A 27,341-nucleotide genomic window follows, 5' to 3' on the forward strand; every position below is an offset into this window, starting at 1 on the left:
AAAGGAACTTCCAGCAAGAAGGTGCCTTGCCAAAAAACGATCTTGCAAGAGGGGAGGAAGGAAACACAAGTCCAAAAGTCTTTCATATGTCATTCCGCAAGCGCCGTTAACAGAGATTCCGGTATTTAATCTTTCTAGTTATATTTTGACAGATTCACAAATTGGACTTTTGTCTAAAGGATTAGGTTTCTCTCCAGTCAAAAAATTCAATTTATTTGACACTATTGTTGATATGAATAGATTTGCACGCAATTTGACCCTTAAAGTTCATTATAATGAGGATAATATTCATGTGTATGATGATTTATCATCTACCAGTGTATCATTGGATAATAATTGTATTCATTTTAGTGAACAGGTAGCGGTCTCCAATCTGAGACAACTAGAGGGGGAGACAGAGCTGGAGCACAGGGTGAATTTAAATGACAAGTTTCAGACCCGTAATCCTATATTCTACCCAGTAAAATCGAGACCCCCTTTCCTTGATTTTTTTCAGGAAACAATTGAAAGTGAGTTGGTGTCTCTTTACAACCAGGTGGAACATCAAGAGGTTAAATCCAATCTGAGTACTTCTGAACATAGGGCAATTAATGAGCTGAGAGCAAACAGCGATCTCCTTATTGTCCAGGCGGACAAGGGGGGCGCTATTGTAGCTCTCAATGCTGGTTTATACAGGAAGGTGAACTTGTTGGATCTGGAAAATAGTAGCACCTATGTTGAATTGCCATCAAATCCAACTAATTCATTTAATTCTGAATTATTACATCTGTTACAGGAGGGGATCAGTATGGGTGCCATCTCAGATACAATTAAGAAGTTTATTTTTTGTGAAACACCGATTGTCCCAATATACCACTCACTCCCCAAAGTTCATAAAGAGGTTTTTCCTCCCCCTCTCAGACCTATTGTGTCTGGGATAGGGTCATTTAGTGAGAAACTAGGGGAGTGGGTGGATTTTTATCTTCAACCCCTAGTGCCATTAACACCAAGTCACCTTAAAGATTCCAAGAGTATGATACAGATTATGGAAAAATGTCACTGGCAATCTGACTATATGTGGCTATCTTGCGATGTGGTGGGGTTATATCCATCTATCCCCCATCACGTCGCGATACGATGTATCACATATTATCTGTCCAGATACAGTAATTACGAGGATTCCATCCAGAAGTTTATTGTCTCTTCAATTCAGTTTCTTTTGGGTCACAATTATTTTTCGTTTGATGAGAGATACTTCCTCCAGACACAAGGCGTGAGCATGGGCGCTAAGTTTTCACCTTCCCTAGCTAACCTGGTTATGTCCGTGTGGGAGGAAAATTATATCTTTAACATTGATAACCCATACAAGGATAATATTGTTTGGCTGGGGAGATTTATTGATGATCTGATATTTGTCTGGAGGGGTGGTCTCTCGTCTGCAAAGAAGGGAATTTTGTTTACTTACCGTAAATTCCTTTTCTTCTAGCTCCAATTGGGAGACCCAGACAATTGGGTGTATAGCTACTGCCTCCGGAGGCCACACAAAGCACTACACCAAAAGTGTAAAGCCCCTCCCCTCCAGCCTATACACCCCCCGTGCTGCCACGGGCTCATCAGTTTTGGTGCAAAAGCCAGAAGGAGGAAAAAAATTATAAACTGGTTTAAAGTAAATTCAATCCGAAGGAATATCGGAGAACTGAAACCATTTAACATGAACAACATGTGTATACAAAAACAGGGGCGGGTGCTGGGTCTCCCAATTGGAGCTAGAAGAAAAGGAATTTACGGTAAGTAAACAAAATTCCCTTCTTCTTTGTCGCTCCTAATTGGGAGACCCAGACAATTGGGACGTCCAAAAGCAGTCCCTGGGTGGGTAAATAATACCTCATAATAGAGCCGTAACGGCTCCGTCCTACAGGTGGGCAACCGCCGCCTGAAGGACTCGCCTACCTAGGCTGGCATCTGCCGAAGCATAGGTATGCATCTGATAGTGTTTCGTGAAAGTGTGCAGGCTCGACCAGGTAGCCGCCTGACACACCTGCTGAGCCGTAGCCTGGTGTCGCAAGGCCCAGGACGCTCCCACGGCCCTGGTAGAATGGGCCTTCAGTCCTGAGGGAACCGGAAGCTCCGAGGAACGGTAAGCTTCGAGAATTGGTTCCTTGATCCACCGAGCCAGGGTTGATTTGGAAGCTTGTGTCCCTTTACGCTGGCCAGCGACAAGGACAAAGAGTGCATCCGAGCGGCGCAGGGGCGCCGTACGAGAAATGTAGAGTCTGAGTGCTCTCACCAGATCTAACAAGTGCAAATCCTTTTCACATTGGTGAACTGGATGAGGACAAAACGAGGGTAAGGAGATGTCCTGATTGAGATGAAAAGGGGATACCACCTTAGGGAGGAATTCCGGAACCGGACGCAGAACCACCTTGTCATGGTGAAACACCAGGAAAGGAGCTTTGCATGATAACGCTGCCAACTCAGACACTCTCCGAAGTGAGGTGACTGCTACTAGAAAAACCACTTGCTGCGAAAGACGTGCGAGCGAAATATCCCTCACGACAAACCCTTTTCCAGTCCAGATTGAAGGAAGGACAGAAAAGTGGGCAAGGCAAATGGCCAGGGAGAGAAACCCTGAGCAGAGCACCACGACAGGGATATTTTCCATGTCCTGTGGTAGATCTTGGCGGACGTTGGTTTCCTAGCCTGTCTCATGGTGGCAATGACCTCTTGAGATAATCCTGAAGACGCTAGGATCCAGGACTCAATGGCCACACATTCAGGTTGAGGGCCGCAGAATTCAGATGGAAAAAACGGCCCTTGAGACAGCAAATCTGGTCGGTCTGGCAGTGCCCACGGTTGGCCGACCGTGAGATGCCACAGATCCGGGTACCACGACCTCCTCGGCCAGTCTGGAGCGACGAGGATGGCGCGGCGGCAGTCGGCCCTGATCTTGCGTAACACTCTGGGCAACAGTGCCAGAGGAGGAAACACATAAGGAAGCCGAAACTGCGACCAATCCTGAACTAAGGTGTCTGCCGCCAGAGCTCTGTGATCTTGAGATCGAGCCATGAATGTTGGGACCTTGTTGTTGTGCCGTGACGCCATTAGGTCGACGTCCGGCATCCCCCAGCGGCAACAGTTCTCCTGAAACACGTCCGGGTGAAGGGACCATTCCCCTGCGTCCATGCCCTGGCGACTGAGGAAGTCTGCTTCCCAGTTTTCTACGCCCGGGGTGTGAACTGCGGATATGGTGGATGCTGTGGCTTCCACCCACAGCAGAATCCGCCGGACTTCCTGGAAGGCTTGCCGACTGCGTGTCCCACCTTGGTGGTTGATGTAAGCCACCGCTGTGGAGTTGTCCGACTGAATTCGGATCTGCTTGCCTTCCAGCAGCTGCTGGAACGCTTTTAGGGCAAGATACACTGCCCTGATCTCCAGGACATTGATCTGGAGTGAGGACTCTTGCTGAGTCCACGTACCCTGAGCCCTGTGGTGGAGGAAGACTGCTCCCCACCCTGACAGACTCGCGTCCGTCGTGACCACCGCCCAGGATGGGGGTAGGAAGGATTTCCCCTTCGATAATGAGGTGGGAAGAAGCCACCACCGAAGGGAAGCTTTGGTTGCCTGAGAGAGGGAGACGTCCCTGTCTAGGGACTTCGGCATCCTGTCCCACTTGCGTAGGATGTCCCATTGAAGTGGACGCAGATGAAACTGCGCAAAAGGAACTGCCTCCATTGCTGCCACCATCTTCCCCAGGAAGTGCATGAGGCGCCTCAAGGGGTGCGACCGACCTTGAAGGAGAGATTGCACCCCTGTCTGTAGTGAACGCTGTTTGTCCAGCGGAAGCTTCACTATCGCTGGAAGAGTATGAAACTCCATGCTAAGATATGTCAGCGATTGGACTGGTGTCAGATTTGACTTTGGAAAATTGATGATCCACCCGAAACTCTGGAGAATCTCCAGAGTAACGTTGAGGCTGTGTTGGCATGCCTCCTGAGAGGGTGCCTTGACCAGCAGATCGTCTAAGTAAGGTATCACTGAGTGACCCTGAGAGTGGAGGACCGCAACTACTGTAGCCATGACCTTGGTGAAAACCCTTGGGGCTGTCGCCAGGCCGAACGGCAGTGCCGCGAACTGAAGGTGTTAGTCTCCTATGGCGAAGCGCAAGAAGCGCTGATGCTCTGGAGCAATTGGTACGTGGAGATAAGCATCCTTGATATCTATCGATGCTAGGAATCTCCTTGGGACATTGAGGCGATGACGGAGCGGAGGGATTCCATCCGGAACTGCCTGGTCCTTACGTGTTTGTTGAGCAGTTTTAGGTCCAAAACAGGACGGAAGGACCCGTCCTTCTTTGGAACCACAAACAGGTTGGAGTAGAAACCGTGACCCTGTTGCTGAAGAGGGACCGGGACCACCACTCCTTCTGCCTCCAGAATGCCCACCGCCTGCAGAAGAGCCTCGGCTCGCTCGGGAGGCGGAGCGTGATTTAGACCGCCATGCGTCGGAGTTCCTCTGATCCTTCTGAGGCCTTTTGGACGAGGAGAATTGGGACCTGCCCGCACCCCGAAAGGACCGAAACCTCGACTGTCCCCTCCTCTGTTGGGGTGTTTTTGGTTTGGCCTGGGGTAAGGATGTTTCCTTTCCCTTGGATTGTTTGATGATTTCATCCAATCTCTCACCAAACAAACGGTCGCCAGAAAATGGCAATCCAGTTAAGCACTTTTTGGAAGCCGAATCTGCCTTCCATTCCCGCAGCCACAGGGCCCTGCGTATTGCCACCGAATTGGCGGCTGCAACCGCCGTACGGCTCGCAGAGTCCAGGACAGCATTAATAGCGTAGGACGCAAATGCCGACGTTTGAGAGGTTATAGACGCCACCTGCGGCGCAGACGTACGTGTGAGTGCGTCGATTTGCGCCTGACCAGCTGAGATAGCTTGGAGTGCCCATACGGCTGCGAATGCTGGAGCAAAAGACGCGCCGATAGCTTCATAGATGGATTTCAACCAGAGCTCCATCTGTCTGTCAGTGGCATCCTTGAGTGAAGCTCCATCTTCCACTGCAACTATGGATCTAGCCGCCAGTCTGGAGATTGGAGGATCCACCTTGGGACACTGAGTCCAGCCCTTGACCACGTCAGGGGGGAAAGGGTAACGTGTATCCTTAAGGCGCTTGGAAAAAACGCTTATCTGGACAAGCTCGGTGTTTCTGGACTGCCTCTCTGAAGTCAGAGTGGTCCAGAAACATACTCTTTGGACGCTTGGGAAACCTGAAACGGAATTTCTCCTGCTGAGAAGCTGACTCCTCCACTGGAGGAGCTGAGGGAGAAATATTCAACATTTCATTGATGGACGCAATAAGATCATTCACTATGGCGTCCCCATCAGGAGTATCAAGGTTGAGAGCGGCTTCAGGGTCAGAATCCTGATCAGCTACCTCCGCTTCATCATACAGAGAGTCCTCTCACTGAGACCCTGAACATTGTGATGATGTCGAGGGGATATCATAACGAGCTCGCTTAGTCGGTCTGGGGCTGCGGTCCATGTCAGAGACCTCACCCTGGGATCCATGAGACACCCCGGGAAGACATTGCTGTTCCAACTGAGGGGGACCAGGGGACAATGATTCCACAGTGCCCCTGGCTTGAGATGCCGGCCTGGACTGCAAGGCTTCTAATATCTTAGCCATAGTCTCAGATTTCAGTAAAAACTGCAAACTCCGTCCCTGTCACCTGGACAGTGTTAACACGTGGTTCTCCCTGGGCCACCCTTAGCAGAGGCTCCGGCTGAGAAAGTGCCACAGGGGCCGAGCATTGCACACAATGAGGGTCAGTGGAACCTGCCGGCAGTATAGCCGTACATGCTGCACAGGCAGCATAGTAAGTCTGTGCTTTGGCACCCTTGCTATTTGTGGACGACATGCTATTGTCTCCTCTGAGCAATACAGGAGGGTATATAGACAAAAATCAACAGTGCACCATACAGTGTAAAGTATAGTCTATAATCATATAATCTATAAGTACACTTCTGCACTAGTGGGGCCAGCACCACAGGTGCTGCTTACCGCCTGCGCAAAGCGGTTGTGTGGGCACCAGAAATCCTGCCTGGGTCTCCCTGAGCTTGTCTCTCCTCTCCAGCGTTAGCAGAGCTGAGAGGAATGGCTGCCGGCGTCCTGAGGAGAGGAGGGAGCCGTGGGCGTGACCCAGAAAAGTGCGGGAACTGGTGCCCTACTGTGCAGAGTGAGGGGGGTGGAGTATGCAAAGCATGCTCCAGCCCTCAGTGCTGCCGTCCTGTACAGCGTCCCGCCCTTCCCCTGACTGGCAGGGCTGGGGGCGGGAAGAAAACGAGACTAGGCCGCAAAAGCCGGGGACTCGAGTTCTAAGCGCAGCCGCCGTATAAGCGCGGTCGGCGCGGAAGTCCCCGGCGCACTAACAGTCCCAGCCGCGCCGCAGTGATAACCATGGCAGCGGCGGTCAGCGCGGCAGTCCCCCTACACGAACACACTCAGCGACGCTGAAGTGTGTAATGGCACAAACGCTGCTGTCCCCGGTGCACTAGCACACCCAGCAATGCTGGAGTGTTGCTGTGCGCGGTCCCCACGGGGACACAGAGTACCTCAAAGTAGCAGGGCCATGTCCCTGAACGATACTCGGCTCCTATCCAGCATGGTCCTCAGGAGCTGTGGATGGAGCACGGTCCCCTGTGCCTGGAGACCGAAAGGATCCCACTTCACCCAGAGCCCTAATTGAGGGATGGGGAAGGAAAGCAGCATGTGGGCTCCAGCCTCCGTACCCGCAATGGATACCTCAACCTTAACAACACCGCCGACAAGAGTGGGGTGAGAAGGGAGCATGCTGGGGGCCCTGTTATGGGCCCTCTTTTCTTCCATCCGACATAGTCAGCAGCTGCTGCTGACTAAGCTGTGGAGCTATGCGTGGATGTCTGACCTCCTTCGCACAAAGCATAAAAACTGATGAGCCCGTGGCAGCACGGGGGGTGTATAGGCTGGAGGGGAGGGGCTTTACACTTTTGGTGTAGTACTTTGTGCAGCCTCCGGAGGCAATAGCTATACACCCAATTGTCTGGGTCTCCCAATTAGGAGCGACAAAGAAAGGTTTTTTTTCTTATTTGGATTTGAATGATTTCAATCTTAAATTTACGAGTAGTAGTCATGAGGTATCAACAAACTTCTTGGATTTAAAATTGACCGCAGATTTGGACAGCAATAAGGTCTTTATCTCCCTATAAAAAATCTACTGCATGCAATAGTGTTTTAATGGCTTCCTCTAATCACCCCAAACATGTCATTCAGAATATTCCTGTGGGGGAGCTTATTACACTAGAAAGGAATACCACATCTAGTGATAGATTGGAGGAAGAAATTGAAATAACTTGTAACAATTTAAAAAAAAAAGGGGGGTATCCCAATTGGTCTTTGGAAAGAGCCAAGAAAAAAATAGCAGGCATTGATAGGGTTAAACTGTTGGATTCTACTAAGAAAAAAAGACAGTTTGACTCCAAAAAATCTGGGGTAGTTTTCAGCAGCAACTATAGTCCTCAGTCTAATTCCATTGTCAAAATTATCAGAAAATATCTTCCGTTATTATCTCAGAATGATATTCTGAAAAACATTGTGGAAAATAATGATATTGCCTTTGTGGCAAAAAGAGCCCCAACCTTAGCTGCATTATTATCACCGAGCATGTGCAAAGATCCAGACAGAATCTCCCCAGCAACTGGTTACAAACAATAGGATTTTTTACATGCGGTGCTAATATTTGTAAGTGCTGCGGTTTTGCTAATAAGTCTAAAATATTTACATCTATTTCCAATGAAAAACAGTTTAATGTTCGTTCTTTTATAAACTGTAATACGGAGAATGTAGTTTATCTGATTAACTGCAATATATGCCGCATGCAATATGAGGGCTGCACGATGAACCCCCTTAAAACCAGAATCCGCAAACATCTTTCAGATGCTAGCAATTTGCCAATGGTTGGGGCATCAGTAGTATCCCGACATTTTTCAAAAAAACACAATGGGGATTTACGCGGTTTCTCTTTTATGGGCATAGAGCATGTAAAAAACCATTGAGAGGGGGAGATTTTCATAAAAAAGTGCTTGCAAGAGAGAGTAGGTGGATATGTGAGCTAGGGACCCGCATGCCACAGGGCTTCAACAATCGCATGGATATCATTATGCACTATTCATACATTGTTGCATTATATGTTGCTGGCTATTACTACTGTGTTAGGCTTTTGTATCACTTGAAAAATAATTTTATGGTCAGGTTATTGGATTTTCTGATTGTATTTTTCTCCAAAATGTTGAATCCTTTCCTTATAACTCTTATGCATGCTGTATATTGATTAATATGCGGAGAGCTCACATGTTTGATTTGCTTTTCTAGCTCATGTTTTTAAATCTCTCACATGTTTGTAATCACCCTGATGGGAGTGAGATGTTTATAAGGGTCTATGTTTGGAAAGCAGATCAGATTCTGGACCGTGAAGAAGGCGGATTTTACCGCTGAAACGCGTAGTCCTATCTGCGCTATTTTCCTGCGATAATGCTGTTCTGAATTGCTTGGACCATTATTTTTTTAATGAATTTATGAAAAAAAAGAAAGAAATTTTTTTTTAACAGCATCCTGGATTGCTCACGTTATTGCTGGACTCTGCCTTGTCGTCATACATACATACATACATACATACATACATACACACTGTATAAGTATTTTTTTCTATTAATTTTTTTTATATACACCGTATATATTTATACAATTAAAAAAATATATAAAAATTATATATATTTTTATTTTTTTAATTGTATAAATATATATAAAAAATTAATACAAAAAACTACTTATATATACACACACAGTGTATATATATATATTTTACACACGATTTTTTATATGCTTATATATATTAAAAATTGTGTAATATGTGTATTTATATAAAAAATATAATTTTTTTTAAATACAAAAAAGACTAAAATATATACAAGTCTTTTTTGTATTTAAAAAAAAATGTTATAACATATGTACCGTATATATATATATATATATATATATATATATATATATATATATATATATATACGGTACATATGTTATAACATTTTTTTTAAATACAGAAAAAGACATTTATTAGTCTTTTTTGTATTTAAAAAAAATTATATTTTTTATATAAATACGCATATATATATTGCACAATTTTTAATATATATAAGTATATAAAAAATTGTGTGTAAAATATATATATATACACTGTATATATACAGTGTGTGTATATTATATATATATATATTATATATATATATATACACATACACACACACACACACACACACACTGTGCATATATAGTTTTGTATTATTTATACAATTAAAAAAAATTAAATATATATAATTTAGATTTTTTTAACTGTATAAATATATACAGTATATATAAAAAAATTAATACAAAAAACTACTTATATATAGTGTGTGTGTGTGTGTGTGTGTAAATAAATCATATCTTTTTTTATTGTTTTTTATAAAAAAAAAACCAAAAAAACAAAATGCCACAGATAGAAAGGACAAAAGAGAAAAGTGTTGTCACTGATGAAACTAGGTGTAACTATAAATGAGCCCCTCCCCCCACGCCATTTACATACCCCCGATTCCCCCTTCTTCCTCCCAAAAAGAAAGATACAATAATTATTAAAAACTTTATTTACAGATTTGTACAGTCTTATTGGCCAATAACGGATAATGGAGCACGAGAGGCGCTGGAGACTGTAGGGTGGGGAGTAATAAGGCACCGCGAGCGGCTCTTCAGCTCATTGGGGAGTAATAAGGCACCGCGAGCGGCTCTTCAGCTCATTGGGGAGCAATAAGGCACCGCGAGCGGCTCTTCAGCTCATCTTAAAGGGATTCTTTAGAACTGAAATCACAAATACAGAATTTTGGGATCCAAAAGGAATGGGCAATATAAGCAGCTTGGCTTTCCCGTTCTGGACTACACGCGGCCTGTGCGATTGCGGTCCCGACACATCCCTATCAGAATACATTAGAGGCCGGAAATACAAAACTATGGACATTTTACATCTTTTCTACAACTTTAGATTGTAGGAAATCTTTGAACACAGATCCAGCCCCGTTATAAGCCCACTGGGGCATGTCACATGTAGAAGCTCTGCACGACTCTCGTTCTTGTCGATCTGCTGCAAATGAACACCGCCTTAAAGGGTTAACCTCCACTTTAGCAGGTATCATCAGGTAGAACTATTAAATCCAAGCAATTTTGCAATTTGCTGCTCCTTAAAATTGTCAATCGTTCTTGAGATATTAACACTTCTCTTTTGTTTACAGCTCATTGCCTTGGAGACCGACCACTGCTGCTAGAAAGCATTACATGTGCTGTGCTTACAAGCTCTTTATTTCATCGCAGGAGTGCGCTGCGACCTCCTAATCCAGGCCAGCTTTAGTGCAGGGCTTACAAGCTCTTATCTATTTGATCGCAGGAGTGCGCTGCGACCTCCTAATCCAGGCCAGCTTTAGTGCAGGGCTTACAAGCTCTTTTCTATTTGATCGCAGGAGTGCGCTGCGACCTCCTAATCCAGGCCAGCTTTAATGTAGTGCTTAAATCTGCACAGCAGTGGCGGTCGGTCTCCTAGGCAACGAGTGCTAAACAAAAGAAAAAAGTGTTAATATCTCAAGAACCGCTACAAATTTTAAGAAGCAGTAAATTGCAAAACTGTTCAATTTTACAAGCTCTATGTATGGAACTGGAAATAACCCATGCTATAGTTTTAAATGATGGTATATCGATAAGGATATGCAATCACTTAATGATCACAGGGGTTAGAGAAATTTGGGACCCTACTTATGAGAATGAATGTATGGGAAACGCCCCTCCCCCCCACAACCCCCCCCAAAACTGAGAATGACGCATGCTTATAGGGGAACCCAGGGTATTAGAAGCACTGTATCAGCCCATTATTTATCCCAAGGTGCTCCGAATACCTCCTGGGGGTAAATATCTGCCGTCAGGCGCCCTTCATTCTCAGGATTGGCATGGCTTGGGGGGGGGGGGGCAATTAAAGGGAGGGACAGGACATCTAAAATAAGACATAATTAAAACTCCTAGGGTGACATACTGACCATTACACCCATGTATTTGGCATCCCAGTTCAGGATCGTAAATAAAATAACACATTTTCTATAAATATAACAGAAAAAAAAGTCCTGATATTTAAAAAACATGAGAATATCCATGTATCATCTCATATAGGCTGCGCGCTGCACGATCACGTCCTCCAGAAGGAAGACGACAGGTATCCTTTGGGCAAAGGGATGTCCCTCCGTCGTATCGCTCCCTAAAATACAGGAAAGGCAAGCTTTTATAGTAATGGTGTAGAGGACGGTCACACTAGCCACATAGCGGGCCAACTTGCCTCTAAGAAGTGATTGAGCCGGGACGCGGAGCCCATCTCTGTGCTGGTGGTGATTTTCTCGATCCTGCAGGAGACAGAACATTGTACAGACGGCTTGTAATGCTGCGCTCTGGCATATGGAGGCGCTGATGTGCCCACAATGTGTGCGATATCTGCCAGCCACCAACCGCGCAACGTCAGCAGCGCCTCTCGCCTTCTGATCGGAGCGCAGAAAAGAGGCGATAAGGTCCTGACGGAGGAGCACGCATGCTTTCAGGGCAACGCAGCCGCTGTGTATACGAGCATATATGAGTCACCTTATAGACACTTACTTTGGAAAATACTGTTCTTTAATTAAAAATATAAGTTTCCAGAACTGATCCTGATATTGCTTTATCATGGCGTTACCGCATACCTGTAGATATAGAAAGAAATCATTACCAAAGATTGAGCAATGAGTGCTTGACCTTAACAATACAAAAAAAATATATATATTTATTAATAAAAATAGATCTAATTAAATTATTTAGTAAAACAAGGTGTGTATATATATATATATATATGTATTACACATACACATATATATATATACACACATGTATTACACATACATACATACATATATACATATATATATATATATATATATATATATATACACACACACACACGTATAATATATATATGTGTATGTTAGTGTTAAATAAAAAATATTTATTAATAAAAATAGATCTAATTAAATTATTTAGTAAAACAAGGTGTGTGTGTATATATTATATATATATATATATATAATATTATATAATTATATATATATAATATTATATATATACATTATATATATATATAATATTATATAATTTATATATATATATATATATATATATATATATATATATATATATATATATATATATATATATATATATATATATTACACACACATATATACATATACACACATACACACACACACACATATATAGATAGAGAATTTTGTTTACTTACTGCAAATTCTTTTTCTTATAGTTCCGTAATGGGAGACCCAGACCATGGGTGTATAGCTTCTGCCTCCGGAGGACACACAAAGTACTACACTAAAAAGTGTAGCCCCTCCCTCCGAGCATATACACCCCCTGGATAACCAAATATAGCCAGTTTAGTGCAAAAGCTGAAGGAGAATAGCCACCCACAAGTAGAGATAGAGCAAGAGCCGGAACAACCGGAGACTCTGTCCACGACAACAGCCGGTGATAACACGCGGAACAAGAAATTGCCAACAGGCAACAGGGAGGGTGCTGGGTCTCCCAATACGGAACTATAAGAAAAAGAATTTACGGTAAGTAACAAAGAAGGGAATTTTGTTACTTACCGTAAATTCCTTTTCTTCTAGCTCCTATTGGGAGACCCAGACGATTGGGTGTATAGCACTGCCTCCGGAGGCCACACAAAGCATTACACTAAAAAGTGTAAGGCCCCTCCCCTTCTGGCTATACACCCCCAGTGGGATCACTGGCTCACCAGTTTTAGTGCAAAAGCAAGAAGGAGGAAAGCCAATAACTGGTTTAAACAAATTCACTCCGAGTAACATCGGAGAACTGAAAACCGTTCAACATGAACAACATGTGTACCCGCAAACAAACCAAAAATCCCGAAGGACAACAGGGCGGGTGCTGGGTCTCCCAATAAGAGCTAGAAGAAAAGGAATTTACGGTAAGTAACAAAATTCCCTTCTTCTTCGGCGCTCTATTGGGAGACCCAGACGATTGGGACGTCCAAAAGCAGTCCCTGGGTGGGTACAAAATACCTCATGTTAGAGCTGCAAGACAGCCCTCCTCTACGAGGAGGCCACTGCCGCCTGCAGGACTCTTCTACCTAGGCTGGCGTCCGCCGAAGCATAGGTATGCACCTGATAATGTTTGGTGAAAGTGTGCAGACTCGACCAGGTAGCTGCCTGGCACACCTGTTGAGCCGTAGCCTGGTGTCGTAATGCCCAGGACGCACCCACGGCTCTGGTAGAATGGGCCTTCAGCCCTGATGGAACCGGAAGCCCAGCAGAACGGTAGGCTTCAAGAATTGGTTCTTTGATCCATCGAGCCAGGGTGGCCTTAGAAGCCTGCGACCCTTTGCGCTTACCAGCGACAAGGACGAAGAGTGCATCCGAACGGCGCAAGGGCGCCGTGCGGGAAATGTAGATTCTGAGTGCTCTCACCAGATCTAACAAATGTAAATTCTTCTCATACCGATGAACTGCATGAGGACAAAACGAAGGCAAAGAGATATCCTGATTAAGATGAAAAGAGGATACCACCTTCGGGAGAAACTCCTGAATGGGGCGCAGCACTACCTTGTCCTGGTGGAAGACCAGGAAGGGAGCCTTGGATGACAGCGCTGCCAGCTCAGACACTCTCCGAAGAGATGTGATCGCTACCAGAAAAGCCACTTTCTGTGATAGTCTAGAAAGTGAAACCTCCCTCAGAGGCTCGAAGGGCGGCTTCTGGAGGGCAACTAGTACCCTGTTCAGATCCCATGGATCTAACGGCCGCTTGTACGGGGGTACGATATGGCAAACCCCCTGTAGGAACGTGCGCACCTTAGGAAGGCGTGCCAAACGCCTCTGAAAAAAGACGGATAGCGCCGAGACTTGCCCTTTAAGGGAGCCGAGCGACAAACCTTTTTCTAACCCAGATTGCAGGAAAGAAAGAAAGGCAGGCAATGCAAATGGCCAGGGAGACACTCCCTGAGCAGAGCACCAGGATAAGAATATCCTCCACGTTCTGTGGTAGATCTTAGCGGACGTGGGCTTCCTAGCCTGTCTCATGGTGGCAACGACCCCTTGGGATAATCCTGAAGACGCTAGGATCCAGGACTCAATGGCCACACAGTCAGGTTCAGGGCCGCAGAATTCCGATGGAAAAACGGCCCTTGGGACAGTAAGTCTGGTAGTGCCCACGGTTGGTCGACCGTGAGCTGCCGCAGATCCGGATACCACGCCCTCCTCGGCCAGTCTGGGGCGACGAGTATGACGCGGCTGCAATCGGATCTGATCTTGCGTAGCACTCTGGGCAAGAGTGCCAGAGGTGGAAACACATAAGGGAGCCGGAACTGCGACCAATCTTGCACTAGGGCGTCTGCCGCCAGCGCTCTTTGATCGCGAGACCGTGCCATGAAGGTTGGGACCTTGTTGTTGTGCCGGGACGCCATTAGGTCGACGTCCGGCCTTCCCCATCGGCGACAGATTTCCTGAAACACGTCTGGGTGAAGGGACCATTCCCCTGCGTCCATGCCCTGGCGACTGAGGAAGTCTGCTTCCCAGTTTTCTACGCCGGGGATGTGAACTGCGGATATGGTGGAGGCCGTGGCTTCCACCCACATCAGAATCCGCCGGACTTCCTGGAAGGCTTGCCGACTGCGTGTCCCCCCTTGGTGGTTGATGTATGCCACCGCTGTGGAGTTGTCCGACTGAATTCGGATCTGCCTTCCTTCCAGCCACTGCTGGAAGGCTAGTAGGGCGAGATACACTGCTCTGATTTCCAGAACATTGATCTGAAGGGTGGACTCCTGCTGAGTCCACGTACCCTGAGCCCTGTGGTGGAGAAAAACTGCTCCCCACCCTGACAGACTCGCGTCTGTCGTGACCACCGCCCAAGACGGTGGTAGGAAGGATCTTCCCTGTGATAATGAGGTGGGAAGAAGCCACCACTGCAGAGAGTCCTTGGCCGTCTGGGAAAGGGAGACTTTCCTGTCCAGGGATGTTGACTTCCCGTCCCATTGGCGGAGAATGTCCCATTGAAGTGGGCGCAGATGAAACTGCGCAAACGGAACCGCCTCCATTGCCGCCACCATCTTCCCGAGGAAGTGCATGAGGCGTCTTAAGGAGTGCGACTGACTTTGAAGGAGAGCCTGCACCCCAGTCTGTAGAGACCGCTGCTTGTCCAGCGGAAGCTTCACTATCGCTGAGAGAGTATGAAACTCCATGCCAAGATACGTTAGTGATTGGGTCGGTGACAGATTTGACTTTGAGAAGTTGATGATCCACCCGAACGTCTGGAGAGTCTCCAGTGCAACAGTCAAGCTGAGTTGGCATGCCTCTTGAGAGGGTGCCTTGACCAGTAGATCGTCCAAGTAAGGGATCACAGAGTGTCCCTGAGAGTGCAAGACTGCTACCACTGCCGCCATGATCTTGGTGAACACCCGTGGGGCTGTCGCCAGACCAAGTGGCAGAGCTACGAACTGAAGATGGTCGTCTCCTATCACGAAGCGTAGAAAGCGTTGGTGCTCTGTAGCAATCGGCACGTGGAGATAAGCATCCTTGATGTCTATTGATGCTAGGAAATCTCCTTGAGACATTGAGGCAATGACTGAGCGGAGGGATTCCATCCGGAACCGCCTGGCGTTCACATGCTTGTTGAGCAGTTTTAGGTCCAGAACAGGACGGAATGAGCCGTCCTTTTTTGGCACCACAAAGAGATTGGAGTAAAAACCTTGACCTCGTTCCTGAAGAGGAACAGGGACCACCACTCCTTCTGCTCTTAGAGAATTCACCGCCTGCAGAAGGGCATCTGCTCGGTCGGGATGTGGGGAAGTTCTGAAGAACCGAGGCGGAGGACGAGAACTGAACTCTATCCTGTACCCGTGAGACAAAATGTCCGTTACCCACCGGTCTTTGACCTGTGGCAGCCAAATGTCGCAAAAGCGGGAGAGCCTGCCACCGACCGAGGATGCGGAGGGAGGCGGCCGAAAGTCATGAGGCAGCCGCCTTGGAAGCGGTACCTCCGGTTGCTTTCTTGGGGCGTGAGTGAGCCCGCCAGGAATCAGAGCTCCTTTGCTCTTTCTGAGTCCCTTTGGACGAGGAGAATTGGGGCTTGCCCGAGCCTCGAAAGGACCGAAACTTTGACTGCCACTTCCTCTGTGGAGGCTTGCTTGATCTGGGCTGGGGTAAGGAGGAGTCCTTACCTTTGGACTGTTTAATGATTTCCGCCAATTGGCCTGTCATACGGGGACACAGAGTACCTGAAAGTTGCAGGGCCTTGTCCCTGAACGGCACTCCCGCTCCACATCCAGCAGGTTCTATGGGTCTGTGGATGGAGCCCGGCCTCAGGGCTTGGTGGCCGGTAAGATCCCACTTCCTCAGAGCCCCACAGGGGGATGGGGAAGGAAAACAGCATGTGGGCTCCAGCCTCCGTACCCGCAATGGGTACCTCAACCTTACAAACCACAAGTGGGGTAAGAAGGGAGCATGCTGGGGGCCCCATATGGGCCCTCTTTTCTTCCATCCGATATAGTCAGCAGCTACTGCTGACTAAACAGTGGAGCTATGCGTGGATGTCTGACCTCCTTCGCACAAAGCAGAAAACTGGTGAGCCAGTGATCCCACTGGGGGTGTATAGCCAGAAGGGGAGGGGCCTTACACTTTTTAGTGTAATTGCTTTGTGTGGCCTCCGGAGGCAGTGCTATACACCCAATCGTCTGGGTCTCCCAATGGAGCGCCGAAGAAATTCTCTTTTTCTTCATCGTTCCTTATGGGAGACCCAGACCATGGGACGTCTCAAAGCTGTCCCTGGGTGGGAAATAAACAGAAAACTGAGAAGTAGGCGAAACCTAACTGCACAAATGGGCGACAGCCGCCTGAAGGATGCGTCTGCCCAAGCTCGCATCTGCCGAAGCATGAGCATGCACTTGGTAGTGCTTTGAAAAGGTGTGCAGACTAGACCAAGTGGCAGCCTGACAGACCTGCTGAGCCGTAGCCTGGTGCCTGAAAGCCCAAGAGGCACCGACAGCTCTGGTCGAGTGTGCCTTGATCCCCGGCGGGGGAGGCACCTGAGAACACTGGTAGGCATCGGAAATGGCCGACCTAATCCAACGAGCTAGGGTCGGCTTAGAAGCCGAGAGACCCTTGCGCTGACCTGTGGTTAGCACAAAAAGAGAGGTGCACCGCCTAAGAGCAGCGGTGCGAGACACATAGATCCGGAGCGCCCGCACCAGATCCAGAGTATGCAACGCTTTTTCAAAGCGATGCACAGGGGCCGGACAAAGGGAAGGCAATGAAATGTCCTGGTTAAGGTGGAAAGGAGAAACCACCTTAGGGAGAAAGTCCGGAGTCTCTGATTTGGCTGCGCTCTCTTCGGAGTCACCAAAAAAGGTGACTCCGAAGAGAGCGCAGCCAAATCAGAGACTCTCCTGAGGGAAGTTATGGCCACTAGAAAGACCACTGTCTGTGAAAGACGAGACAAAGAGACCTCCGTAAGAGGCTCAAAGGGGGGTTTCTGGAAAGCCGTGAGGACCAGATTAAGGTCTCAGGGATCCAAAGGCCGCCGGTAAGGCGGAATGATGTGGGATGCGCCCTGCATGAAGGTGCGGACCTGAGCCAGCCGGGCGATACGCCGCTGGAACAACCCTGAGAGAGCCGAGACCTGTCCCTTGAGGGATAGTCCTAGCTGTAGACCGGACTGTAGAAAGGACAGGAGGGTCGTCAAGGAAAAAGGGCCAAGAGGCATGGTCGGAAGAATGACACCAGGACAGGAAAATTCTCCAGGTCCTGTGATAGATCTTGGCAGAGGAAGACTTCCGAGCCAGAGTCATAGTGGAGATGACTTCAGGAGGGATACCAGAAGTCGTCAAGATCCAGGACTCAAGAACCACGCCGTCAATCTGAGAGCCGCAGAATTCTGGCGGCAAAACGGACCCTGTGAGAAGGTCTGGACGGTCCGGGAGATGCCACGGCACCTCTACAGACAGATGGAGCAGGTCTGGGTACCAAGCTCGCCTGGGCCAGTCTGGAACAATGAGAATGACCCGACGGCCCTCCATTCTGATCTTGCGCAGAACTCTGGGCAAGAGAGCTAGAGGGGGAAACACGTAAGACAGACGAAACTGGGACCAAACTTGAACCAGCGCGTCCGCTGCAAGGGCCTGAGGATCGTGGGAGCGAAGATCCACTTCCGGAGTGCCCCACTTGCGGCAGATTGACCGAAACACTGCCGGATGCAGGGCCCACTCGCCGCTGTCCACGGTATGACGGCTGAGATAATCTGCCTCCCAGTTTCCACGCCTGGGATGTGGACTGCGGATATGGTGGACTTTGAGTCCTCCGTCCACTGAAGGATGCGTTGAGCCTCCAACATTGCCAGGCGGCTGAGTGTCCCGCCCTGGTGATTGATGTAGGCAAACGCTGTCGCGTTGTCTGACTGGACTCGGATGTGCTTGCCCGCCAACAGGTGGTGAAAGGCTAAGAGCTAGAAGGACAGCTCTGATTTCCAGCACATTGATCGAGAGGGCTGATTCGGACGGAGTCCAAGTGCCCTGCGCTCGGTGGTGGAGACATACCGCTCCCCAGCCGGATAGACTGGCATCCGTGGTGAGGATCACCCAGGACGGGGCCAGGAAGGAGCGTCCCTGAAGAGAGAGGAGCCGAAGCCACCACTGAAGGGAGCCCCTGGTCTGTGGCGACAGAGCCACTTATCTGTGCAAGGAGGGAGTCCGCTTGTCCCAACATCTGCAGAGGACGCAGATGGAACTGGGCAAAGGGAACCGTTTCCATTGACGCCACCATCTGACCCAGCACCTGCATTAGGTGCCTGATGGAATGACGGCGGGGCCTTAGCAGAGAGCACACCGCCAGATGAAGGGACTGCTGTTTGACTAAGGGCAGCTTGACAAGTGCCGGCAGTCTCGAATTGCATCCCTAGGTACGTGAGACTCTGGGTCGGAGTCAGAGTGGATTTGGGCAGATTGACAAGCCACCCGAATTGGACTAGAGTGGCGAGAGTGAGCGAGACACTCCGCTGACAGTCTGCACTGGATGAAGCCTTGACTAGAAGGTCGTCCAGGTAAGGAAGCACTGCCAACCCCTGGAGGTGCAGAACCGCAATCACTGCTGCCATGACCTTGGTGAATACTCGAGGGGCCGTGGCTAACCCGAAGGGAAAAGCCACGAATTGTAAATGCTCCTCTCCGATTGCAAAACGTAGCCAACGCTGGTGTGAAACTGCAATTGGCACATGTAGATAGGCATCTCTGATGTCGATGGATGCCAGGAAATCTCCTTGGGTCATTGAGGCAATGACTGATCGCAGACTCCATGCGAAAATGCCGCACCTGAACATGCTTGTTGAGAAGCTTGAGATCCAGGATGGGCCGGAAGGAACCGTCCTTTTCGGGGACTAGGAAGAGATTTGAGTAGAAACCTCTGAACCGTTCCTGGGCGGGAACCGGTACGATTACTCCGGTGGCCTGCAAGGATGCCACGGCCTGAGAGAAGGCGGCGGCCTTGGAGCAGGGGGGAGTTGACAGAAAAAAAAAATCTGTTTGGCGGGCTGGAAGAGAACTCTATCCTGTAGCCGTGGGAGATGATATCCCGCACCCACTGATCTGAGACGTGTTGAAACCACACGTCGCCAAGTGGGAGAGCCTGCCACCGACTAAGGACGATGCTGGCGCGGCCAGATAGTCAAGAGGAGGCTGCCTTAGTGGCAGCAGCTCTTGCGGTCCTCTGAGGACGCGGCTTCGTGCGCCAGTTGGGTTTTTGGTCCTTGGCTGAGTTAGAGGACGAGGCCGAGCTTAGAGGACGACCAGTTGGAGGAACGAAAGGAACGAAACCTCGACTGGTTCCTGCCCTGGCAGGTTTTGGTTTGTGGCATGGAAGTACTCTTCCCGCCAGTAGCTTCCTGAATAATTTCATCCAGTTGTTCACTGAACAGCCTGGGCCCAGCAAATGGGAGTCCAGCAAGAAACTTCTTAGAAGAAGCATCTGCCTTCCACTCTCGAAGCCACAAGATCCTGCAGATAGCGAGGGAATTAGCCGAAGCCACCGCCGTGCGGTGAGAAGCCTCCAGCATGGCAGACATGGCATAGGATGAAAAAGCTGAAGCCTGGAAGTTAAGGTAACCATCTCAGGCATAGAGTCCCTGGCAAGGGAATGCATCTCCTCTAGAGAAGCAGAGATGGCTTTGAGAGCCCACACTGCTGCAAAGGATGGGGAGAACGAGGCCCCTGCCACCTCATATACAGACGGCGGTCAGTGGAATCCTTAAGTGAGGTGCCATCAGCCACTGATACAACTGTCCGGGCTGAGAGTCTAGACACCGGGGGGTCTACCTTAGGCGAATGAGCCCACTCCTTGACCACCTCTGGTGGAAACTGAAACCGGTCATCAGAACCACACTTTGGGAAGCGTTTGTCAGGACAGGCCCTGGGCTTGGTCACAGCGGCCTGAAAACTGGAGTGGTTAAGGAACACACTCCTTGTTCTCTTAGGAGAGGTAAACTGGTGCTTTTCTGCCAGAGAGGGGTGCTCCTCTGATACTGGCGGATTGAGGTCCAGGAGAGAATTAATGGACGCAATCAAATCACTAGCATCTGCGTCACTTTCGGACAGATCAATGGGGCACATGGAGGTAGCGTCCGAGCCCCCAGTGAAGGCATCCTCCTCGTCCTGCGAGTCAGCTCGTGAATCAAAGCCGCGGGACGAGGCAGGAGAGGGGACCCTGCGTCTCCTTTTAGGAGGACGGGGACTGAGACCAGATGAAGAATCCTCTGTGAGCTTTGCAGAGCGAGCCGAAGCAGCAGAAGCGCCCTGAGAAGGGGGCTCATGCATGCTCAGCGGAGTCCGGGACAGCTGTCCCATGGAGAGAAGGATTCTACCCAAGCCGGGGGTTCAGCCACCGGGGCCGGAGCAGCCGGAGGGACCACTGGGGATGAGCCTCCAGGCTGAGGCACCACCATGTTAGAGCAGGCATCACAATGTGGATATGTGCTCGGTACAGGCAGTACGAGACTACATGCAGTGCATATTGAGTACAGGCTTGCTCCTCGTGTGAGACATGCTGCTGAAGTGGGGGCTCTGAGCCAGAATGACCCCCAGCAGAGTATATACGCAGAGTATATAAGCAGGTCCACAACCGGAGGTTGTGGCTTGCCAGACAGTTTGACATTAGGACGTCTCTGTGCCCTCCAAATCCCACAGCCCGGACCCCCAGAGAGATGCTGCAGCCAGCGCCGATCACTGTGCAGACATGCATAAGAACGCTGATAAAATGGCGCCGGAGCGAGGAGAGGGGGCGGGGCCTACTCTGAGAGCGGGATCGGAGGGCCAAGGAGATATACAGGGGAGGGAATATTTCCTCAGAGAGGAGTGTCCCTCCCCTGTGCTGAACGGCCGCTGGGCGGAGCCGCACTGTCCCTCTGCATGTTTGACATGCAGGGGCAGTGAAATCGAAACTAGGCCTCAGGCGAAGCCGGGGCCTAAATTTAACTATGCGGCCGGCGCGCAGGCACCATCGGCGCGGTTCTCAGGTGAAAACCAGAGAACCGGCCGGAAATGTCAGAATAGATACACAGCTCACTCTCCCCAACAATAAAGTGCAAGGGACCCCCCGACAATAACGTCTCAGATACTTAGCTTGTGAGACGCAGGGCCAGGTCCCTGAGGGAAGAGTGCTCCGTCCGGCAGGATCCTGAAAGGGCTGCGGATGGAGACCGGTCTCCTGCAAGGCAGGGAGAACCGTGCTGGCTCCCACTTCAAGCCAGAGCCCGAGGGATGGTGAAGGAGCGCGGCATGTAAGGCTCCAGCCTTGAAATCAACCTGAGAAGGGACATGCCGGGGGTCCAGCTTGGACCCGCTTTTCTTCAAACTCTTTCCAAAAATCAGAATCAGATGAGAATGCATGTGTGGATGTGACCTCCTGAACACAAAGCATAGAACTGGCTATATTTGGTTATACAGGGGGTGTATAGGCTCAGAGGGAGGAGCTACACTTTTTAGTGTAGTACTTTGTGTGTCCTCCGGAGGCAGAAGCTATACACCCATGGTCTGGGTCTCCCATAGGAACAATGAAGAAATATATATATATATATATATATATATATATATATATATATATATATATATATATATATATATATACATACATATATACACACACATACATACATACATATTATATATATGTGTGTGTGTGTGTGTGTGTGTGTGTGTGTGTGTGTGTGTGTGTGTGTGTGTGTGTGTGTGTATATATATATATTACACACCTTTTTTTTACTAAATAATTTAATTAAATCTATATTTTTATTAATATATATTTTTTTATTTAACATATACACACACACATACATACATACATATACACATATATATACATACACATATACACATTATATATATATATATAAATCTATATTTTTATTAATATATTTTTTTATTTAACATATACATATATATATATGTTAAATAAAAAAAATATATTAATAAAAATATAGAATTAAATTATTTAGTAAAAAAGGGGGTGTGTGTGTGTGTGTGTGTTTTTTATTAAATAATTTAATTAAATCTATATTTTTATTAATATATATTTTTTTATTTAACATATACACACACATTATATATATGTATATATATATATATATATATATATATATATATATATTATATATATATATATACATATATATAATGTGTGTATATGTTAAATAAAAAAATATATATTAATAAAAATATAATTTAATTAAATTATTTAATAAAACACACACACCCTTTTTTACTAAATAATTTAATTAAATCTATATTTTTATTAATATATATTTTTTTATTTAACATATACACACACACATACATACATATACATACATATACACATATATATATACATATACACATATATATATACATATACACATTATATATATACACATTATATATATATATATATATATATATATATATATATATATATAAATCTATATTTTTATTAATATATTTTTTTAACATATACATATATATATGTATGTTAATGTTAAATAAAAAAATATATATTAATAAAAATATAGATTTAATTAAATTATTTAGTAAAAAAGGGTGTGTGTGTTTTATTAAATAATTTAATTAAATTATATTTTTATTAATATATATTTTTTTATTTAACATATACACACACACATATACATATACACACACACACACACACACACACACACACACACACACACACACACACACACATACATATATTATATATAATACACACACACACATCTCAAAACAAGAGGACAAAACGAGTGTAGTACAAAATGAACAATTACAATACAACTGGCACGAGATAAAAGTCAGCAGCAAACTACACTGGGTGTGTATATAACACTAAGGTAATGCTATGAAGCATATAATATGGATGAAAGGGTGATCCTACTGGCTGCAGATCAAAATATCACTGTGGCAAGGGAGTGCAACATATATAAAGCCCATAGACAAAATTGTATTAGAGGGTTACAATTTACAAGAAAATAGCACTAACAAATGCCAGGTTACTAGATGCATGGTTAACAATAATCATATTGTACATAAACAGCAACACATGATTAGAGGAGCAAAGCAGACCACAGATTGTGAACAGCAAATTCAATCACATAGAGGAAAGCATACCCATGATAAATACACAATCAGGCAGAGAGCAGCAGAGAGGTCCCCCTGGAAGAAGGATCCCGACGTACGTTTCACGATCACAGAGTATCAGATCATTTCATCAGGGGGAGAGAAGGTGGCCACCAGACTGGCTTGCAAAGTCTCCTTAAGGAGAATAGTGTTCCCCCGTGGTCCCCACAAAGCTTCTCATGAGCCAGATCAGACACCCCATACTTTGCACTGACGAGGGGCAAGGACCCCGAAACACAGTGTCTGCAAATTGGGATTCTGATCTGGCTTATATATCCTAAGTTATATGCAAAGGATTGTTAAAAATCCATATTTGACTTTTAGGATCGCTACCTCCAATAGGTGGCGCTGCGCTAGAGTTTGTCTCCTTTCCTGGAGAGATATTTTGTATATAACTACATACACTGCTAATGTTACGCACCGATATTCCTACCGTCACCTACCTCCAAGAAATCAAACAGCAACGTGGCGGTTATATCAGACAGGGGCTCCATGTTCACCATCTGCGCCAGCCAATGCCAACCGTGATTTAATCCATGTGGATGGTTCTGGAAGAGAAAAGCAGCCTGTTACCAGCGGAGCGCCTCCGTCCCTGGTCTTACAGCATTTGGGCGGGGGTCTGACACCTTTCATTCAGGAAAGCTTCCGGCACACACGTCAAATATAACTATAGACCCCACACACAATACAATGGTGACCAGTCTATTACCTGTACACACTGTGGGGTCTATCGTTACATTTGGGGGTGCGCAGGAAGCTTTCCTGAATGTGACGTCTCCATGAACGGTGTCAGAGCCCGTGGTGAGCACTTTCTTAAAGGCCCCCATACAGATTAGAATAGCTCCGGTAGGACCTGCCAGTCGTTCTGTTTTCCGGTAAAGCAGCCGCTGTTAGAGGGGATTTATCCATTGTCTCGGATGGAAAACTGAAGTCCACAGTTGGTCTTCGGAGTTTCGTCCATGTTTAACAGATCCTCATAGGCTTTAATGGCCGAGGAAAGTGGATGAGAAATGGTCACGGTCCAAGTCTTAGAGATTAGCTTATAAAACGCACATGTATGGGGCGATGAAACCTGCTGCATACGTGTAAATAGAAAATGCACATGGACAACGGATGTGTGAATGGAGCCCAAGATATGAGTCCATTGATCACTGCGCGTTTCCATCATATGACCGATCCATCACTGCATTGTGAACGATACAAATGTGAACAGCGTCTAAGAGGTTAAAAGTGACCTGATTGCTTGCCTTGAGCAATTCTGGTACCATCTGCCCCTACCCCATAGGCCATAAATACTGGCCGGACCCCGCAGACCGTACAATAGTGGCCGGACCCCGCAGACTGTACAATAGTGGCCGGACCCCGCAGACCGTACAATAGTGGCCGGACCCCGCAGACCGTACAATAGTGGCCGGACCCTGCAGACCGTACAATAGTGGCCGGACCCCGCAGACTGTACAATAGTGGCCGGACCCCGCACACTGTACAATAGTGGCCGGACCCCGCACACTGTACAATAGTGGCCGGACCCCGCACACCGTACAATAGTGGCCGGACCCTGCAGACCGTACAATAGTGGCCGGACCCTGCACACCGTACAATAGTGGCCGGACCCTGCAGACTGTACAATAGTGGCCGGACCCCGCACACTGTACAATAGTGGCCGGACCCCGCACACTGTACAATAGTGGCCGGACCCCGCACACCGTACAATAGTGGCCGGACCCTGCAGACCGTACAATAGTGGCCGGACCCTGCACACCGTACAATAGTGGCCGGACCCTGCAGACTGTACAATAGTGGCCGGACCCCGCAGACTGTACAATAGTGGCCGGACCCCGCACACCGTACAATAGTGGCCGGACCCTGCAGACCGTACAATAGTGGCCGGACCCTGCACACCGTACAATAGTGGCCGGACCCTGCAGACTGTACAATAGTGGCCGGACCCTGCAGACTGTACAATAGTGGCCGGACCCCGCAGACCGTACAATAGTGGCCGGACCCCGCAGACTGTACAATAGTGGCCGGACCCTGCACACTGTACAATAGTGGCCGGACCCTGCACACCGTACAATAGTGGCCGGACCCTGCACACCGTACAATAGTGGCCGGACCCTGCAGACCGTACAATAGTGGCCGGACCCTGCAGACTGTACAATAGTGGCCGGACCCCGCAGACCGTACAATAGTGGCCGGACCCCGCAGACCGTACAATAGTGGCCGGACCCCGCAGACTGTACAATAGTGGCCGGACCCTGCACACTGTACAATAGTGGCCGGACCCTGCACACCGTACAATAGTGGCCGGACCCTGCACACCGTACAATAGTGGCCGGACCCTGCAGACCGTACAATAGTGGCCGGACCCTGCAGACTGTACAATAGTGGCCGGACCCTGCACACTGTACAATAGTGGCCGGACCCCGCAGACTGTGCAATAGTGGCCGGACCCTGCACACTGTGCAATAGTGGCCGGACCCTGCAGACCGTACAATAGTGGCCGGCCCCTGCACACTGTATAATAGTGGCCGGACCCCGCAGACTGTACAATAGTGGCCGGACCCCGCAGACTGTACAATAGTGGCCGGACCCCGCAGACTGTACAATAGTGGCCGGACCCCGCAGACTGTACAATAGTGGCCGGACCCTGCAGACCGTACAATAGTGGCCGGACCCTGCAGACCGTACAATAGTGGCCGGACCCTGCAGACTGTACAATAGTGGCCGGACCCTGCAGACCGTACAATAGTGGCCGGACCCTGCAGACCGTACAATAGTGGCCGGACCCTGCACACTGTACAATAGTGGCCGGACCCTGCACAATAGTGGCCGGACCCTGCAGACCGTACAATAGTGGCCGGACCCTGCACACTGTACAATAGTGGCCGGACCCTGCACAATAGTGGCCGGACCCTGCAGACCGTACAATAGTGGCCGGACCCTGCACACTGTACAATAGTGGCCGGACCCTGCACACTGTACAATAGAGGCCGGACCCTGCAGACTGTACAATAGTGGCCGGACCCTGCACACTGTACAATAGTGGCCGGACCCTGCAGACCGTACAATAGTGGCCGGACCCTGCACACCGTACAATAGTGGCCGGACCCTGCAGACCGTACAATAGTGGCCGGACCCCCGCACACTGTACAATAGTGGCCGGACCCCGCACACTGTACAATAGTGGCCGGACCCTGCACACTGTACAATAGTGGCCGGACCCTGCAGACTGTACAATAGTGGCCAGACCCCGCAGACTGTACAATAGTGGCCAGACCCTGCACACTGTGCAATAGTGGCCGGACCCTGCAGACCGTACAATAGTGGCCGGACCCTGCAGACCGTACAATAGTGGCCGGACCCTGCACACTGTACAATAGTGGCCGGACCCCGCAGACTGTACAATAGTGGCCGGACCCTGCAGACCGTACAATAGTGGCCGGACCCTGCAGACCGTACAATAGTGGCCGGACCCTGCACACTGTACAATAGTGGCCGGACCCTGCAGACCGTACAATA

At 48.2% G+C, this 27,341-nt stretch overlaps 1 protein-coding gene across 1 annotated transcript in view; it reads right to left on the reverse strand.

Moving 5' to 3' along the window:
• Positions 1 to 11,191: 11,191 nt before the first annotated feature.
• GLE1 (GLE1 RNA export mediator) overlaps positions 11,192 to 27,341 on the reverse strand; it is a 63,392-nt gene continuing 47,242 nt past the window's right edge. Inside the window, 4 exon segments of the mRNA XM_075324699.1 lie at positions 11,192 to 11,339; positions 11,418 to 11,481; positions 11,729 to 11,811; positions 24,263 to 24,367. Of these exon segments, the coding sequence (XP_075180814.1) occupies positions 11,271 to 11,339; positions 11,418 to 11,481; positions 11,729 to 11,811; positions 24,263 to 24,367 (321 nt within the window). The 3' untranslated portion in view covers positions 11,192 to 11,270.

This window comes from Anomaloglossus baeobatrachus, chromosome 9 (assembly GCF_048569485.1).
Source record: "Anomaloglossus baeobatrachus isolate aAnoBae1 chromosome 9, aAnoBae1.hap1, whole genome shotgun sequence".
Taxonomy (NCBI): domain Eukaryota; kingdom Metazoa; phylum Chordata; class Amphibia; order Anura; family Aromobatidae; genus Anomaloglossus; species Anomaloglossus baeobatrachus.